The sequence below is a fragment of the Charadrius vociferus genome, unplaced genomic scaffold, assembly GCF_000708025.1.
Source record: "Charadrius vociferus isolate BGI_N301 unplaced genomic scaffold, ASM70802v2 scaffold475, whole genome shotgun sequence".
Lineage (NCBI taxonomy): Eukaryota > Metazoa > Chordata > Aves > Charadriiformes > Charadriidae > Charadrius > Charadrius vociferus.
Window position 1 is genome coordinate 657,188 of NW_009648337.1, and position 4,459 is coordinate 661,646.

Sequence of the window (4,459 nt, forward strand, 5' to 3'; positions counted from 1 at the left end):
GAAAACACAGAGCTTTTAACTTTTGCTTCCTTATAAAAACTTCTGGAATCTGAGTGTGCTACATTTTATGTTACCACCAGCGCTGTCCCCAGTTGTGTCACTGAAAAGGAGTACGTTGGCGTACTGTACCGGTTGCTGTTAGTATGTTTAACGCTTCCCTAGTAAGTCTGGTATTTTGGAACTATTTGCAATGAAAACAACTACTACGTCTAATATATGCTCATTTTCTTATCCTGTTAGTAGGGGAGCGATTTCTCCCAGGCAGCCTGATTTAGTCCATTAAAAACACAAAACAAAAATCACCCCACCCCACCCCCCAACCCCTGTCCTTTAAAAACAAAGAAAAAAGCTACGTATATGTTTTAAGAGATGGACACCACCGTCCTTTGACTGAGGAAGCGAGGTGGCCAGTTCCTGACTCTCAAGAAAAGCAATCTGACAAAACATCACAAGCATATAAAATTCCTTGGAAAAAGCAAACATCCCGAGCTTCCTGCATTCATTACTGCACATGCATCAAGGTAAAATGCATTCTTGATGCCGTTTGCTGAAGAGGGGAGCTATGGGATGTCGATTTGAAAATAAATACAAAAGTCAAATTGCTTCAATACAGCAAAACATCTGAACTCAGCCTTTGAAAAAAATATTCACATTTAGAAAGTGCCATTGCAAATATACAGCAAAACTAATCTGCCTTAAAAATGATGCTTCACAGCCCTATCAAAAGTGCCACCTTTTGAACATGAGTTCATGTTAAAACATTGCACAGCTACAACCAACGCACGAACAAAACCCTCTGCCGTGGTACAACAAGGTGCCCAAACGGTAGAGCAAAACGATCTGATGGTTTTCAGGGGCACAGGAACCATCCTGAATATGGAAAGGAGCCATCCAGGCAGCTTCCTTCAGGGCTTAAAAAGATTATTCCCATCTTCCCTTTCCAACTGGACACTGCTAGAATTTTACTTGTAAATCATTATTTTTACGGTGGTGGTTATTGCAAAAGAAGCCAGGACGCTGTTGAATATGGTTGTCTCGGTGCAGCACTCCTGTGTATAAATTTCTAGTCCAAAGATGGAGCGGGCAAAGCACTGACAGAAACGGTGTGAGCAGAGTGGTTAGAGCGAAGGGCTGCAAACGCCTGTTGCACGGTAGAAAGCTGTATTAGGCGTGCCTTCTCCAAGCACCAAAAAGCTCTTCAGCTGCTTTCCAATGCCAAAGCCCGGAGAGGATGGCCTTACGACTAGCTGAGCCACGGGGGGAGCTTGGGCGGCAGGGTGTGAAGCATATCCTCGCTGCCCCGGGCGCAGCAGGAGACTCTCCTCCTGCCCCTTCCGACACGTACAAAGGCTCAGCGCAGTCTGGCAGGAGACGGGCCAGGGACGGCAGTGAGGTGGGAAGGGGAGAGCCTGGCTGGGAACAGTGGCAGAGGCCTGGTGACTCCAGCTGACAGGCACAGCGGCCCAGCCCAGCGCAGCAGCAGTGAGGGAATACCCATGCTGAAGCACTGGACTCAGTGAGACCCTCTGTCATTTGCTACATCTTGTAGTCGTCTTAACAGAGCCGTGTGATTCTCCTGACAGATTCTCTTCGCTGGCGCTTCAGTACCATCTTCTAAGAGAATGCCTCTCTTCTTTGTTGGAGTTTCTCCAGTTCTAACCATGCTGTTAATTTCCTTTAGCCTCTGCAGACAGGAGGGGGAGAAAAAGTAGAATTATCTCTCATTATTGTGCATACTAAAATATAAAGTGGACTTTGTTAATTGCATTACTGTGGGATTACATATGCTTTATTTCTGGAGATCTGTACAGTACACAGTGCTTCCTGTTACAGACTAACCTTTTAAATCACTGTACTGGTCTTCCCATTACTAGCGTATGCCAGAGTCCTACTCAAACTCAAGCAAGCTTGTTTCAGTGCACAGAGCTGGAAGGCCTCCCGTCCCCAGTAACGACCGCTGTCTTACACCATAGATGCAACAATTCCTATCCAGAATGAAGATGCTGCTGAGGGAAGATTTCTACTTCATTTTTGGTGGCCAGAGATGACAGGGTTCAGCCTCTCACATGCTCACCTGGTAAGTCCTCTCCTGTTACGAGCCATCTGGGGCTTTCCCCCACTAGGTAGATATAAGCAGGCGATTGTACTTAATGTTCTGCTCCTTCAGCAGTTCCCACACCAAGTAACCCATCTGTCACCTGAAAGCAAAGGGTGCCATTGCTGCACCTCCTGCATCTTTCATGTGTATCAATACAAAGAGTAACTTTTAAAAGTACACAAGTAGCTTGGACACCTAGTTGCTTTATGACTTCTGAGATACCTGAACTGGCAGTTTGGACGGCATTAGGTAAGAAAGTACATGTGAAATAACGGCGTTAAAGAAAGGTGTGTTGCACAACCTTCCTAATGTCACTACCAAAAAGAAAAGGTTGAATGAAGGATTTATGAAAGCAAACTAAACCCCTTCAGTCTCACCTTAGATGGGCTGCTGCTGAAATAATAGAATATCTTCTCTCGAGGAGTGAGAGTAGACTCATTTTTGTGTGGCGAGATGTACACCGGGTGATTCTGGGATAGCTGTATTCTGCGAGGAGAGCCAATCCTTACGAACGGGTAGGGCGAGAGTGGAGGAGAATCGATCTGCTCAACGGAAAATGAAAATCACTCAATAGTTGCTATCTGATCGCAGGGTTCCTACAGTAACGCTTTTGGGGGTTGGTCACCTTCAACACAGTTTCGTTTTCTTCTACTAATATCATACCATACATATTTAGAACGGATACAAGTTTTGTCATTATTAGGCCAGATGTGTATTTTTTTTTTATTTACTTTTCTAACCCTGTCTGAGGCTGGCAGATGACATTGCTCAGTGCTGTGTATTTTGTACAGGAGGAGACAGCAAATAGGCTTGGGAAGTACTTCGGATTTGAGCAGAGTAGGTCCTTGAGGTTGAAACTATTGTCATAAAATATAATCTCCTGAATTTGCTTACACTGAGATTAGCTAAGAGAACTTTACTGCTTGTACAATAAAAAAAAAACCCAACTATTTACTAGTGAAAAGCACAGAATGTAACTTACTGCATTTGAAGTATACTTCAGGGCAAATTCTTTAATCTGCTCGATGTAGATGTTGTTATAGAATTGTATGAGGTCCCCTCGCTCTTCCTCCTCGGTGTCGCTGTTGGCACCTGTCAGTCGGGTGGGCGTTGGGGGAGCGCTGTTGGGGTGCGGGACGGGCAGGGTGCTGCTGGAGCGCATGACGGGGCTGGAGTCTCTGCTGGCTGCAAAGGGCAGAGTCGCGGTCAGTCGGCCTCAGCACTTACTGCGCTTCGGGCACTTTAGTCCCAGGCCTGCAGCGGCGTACAGAAACTGCCCGCCAGATGTTTACAGTGCAGTACAGTGACCGGGAATGCGGTGTCAGTATTAACAATGCTAATTTTGTTCCTTTAGCATCTTTCCTTACAACAGAAGCAGCATGTTCTTAAAGACCAACAAACAGCTGAGTACGTGTACAGAAACACATTTGATTTCTAACAATTTCTTACTGGATAAACTGCAAGTGGCTTTTCTGCATAAGCTGAGTTTCATCACAATATAAGCAGAGCTAAAACCTCCATTTTTCAGGCATTTGTGCTGTACTTTTAACAGTAGCTCTTTGTTGTTGCCAACTGGCACCATTTCAAATAAGGAACAGCACTCTTTTTCAGCTAGTAGTAGAAATATTTGGCTTGGTAATACTTCCTGCTGGTTTAATGTGGGAAGTTGCAAAATATATATAATTTTTTTTCCTGCCACCTCTCTGTGACAGAAAACATTAATACCTCCACTTTATACCATCATCTATTAAATATCTTGAAAACTGGTAGTAGGAATATACAGCATCGCTTATTTGCTTTCCTTTATAAAAATTAATTCAAGGAAAATGTGTCAGTTCAAATATCAAGGGAAGAAGCTTCAGAGATGTCAGATACGCTAAAGCAGACGCTGTGGGGGGCTGGTCCGTTCCCACCTCTGCAGCGCCACCATTGTTACAGGGGAAGCAGTAGCTGTGACTAGAGCACGGGCTAGCGCTGCTTTCCTGTCGTTCCACAAAGATGTGTTCTTTGGTGTACAAAGTAAACTCTAATTGTCGAGGCCAACCATCACGGAGAACTCTGAGGCAAGCGCACGTGGCGGTAGGCTCAAGGCTGTCAAAGTGGGTGTAATATTAAGCTTGAGTTATAGCAAGTCTTACATGTTATCAATCTAGTCTTAATTGCGTCCAAGTTTACCAAAGGAGGAACAGGTTGAGGTGGGGGGACAGAAAATCCGACTCCTACTTTATGTGCGCTCTTTTGGAAGTGGAATTAAAAACAAACATCTGGAATCACTCACTTCTTTCTTTGTTCCTCTCTTTACTTCTGTCTGTAGGCGAGTTCTGCTGGCTGCTGCTGTCACTGCTGCCAGAGCAGTGGCGT

General features: G+C 44.8%; 1 protein-coding gene across 1 annotated transcript in view; it reads right to left on the reverse strand.

Annotated features, from left to right (window-relative positions):
* Positions 1-1,513: 1,513 nt before the first annotated feature.
* The window catches only part of RBL2 (retinoblastoma-like 2), a 22,069-nt gene continuing 19,123 nt past the window's right edge, over positions 1,514-4,459 (reverse strand). Inside the window, exons 18-21 of the mRNA XM_009885062.1 lie at positions 4,377-4,459; positions 3,081-3,283; positions 2,476-2,643; positions 1,514-1,684 (exon numbers count right to left, since the gene is read on the reverse strand). The exon at positions 4,377-4,459 is cut by the window's right edge and continues 5 nt beyond it. Of these exons, the coding sequence (XP_009883364.1) occupies positions 1,514-1,684; positions 2,476-2,643; positions 3,081-3,283; positions 4,377-4,459 (625 nt within the window). The remainder of the gene's footprint in view (positions 1,685-2,475; positions 2,644-3,080; positions 3,284-4,376) is intronic.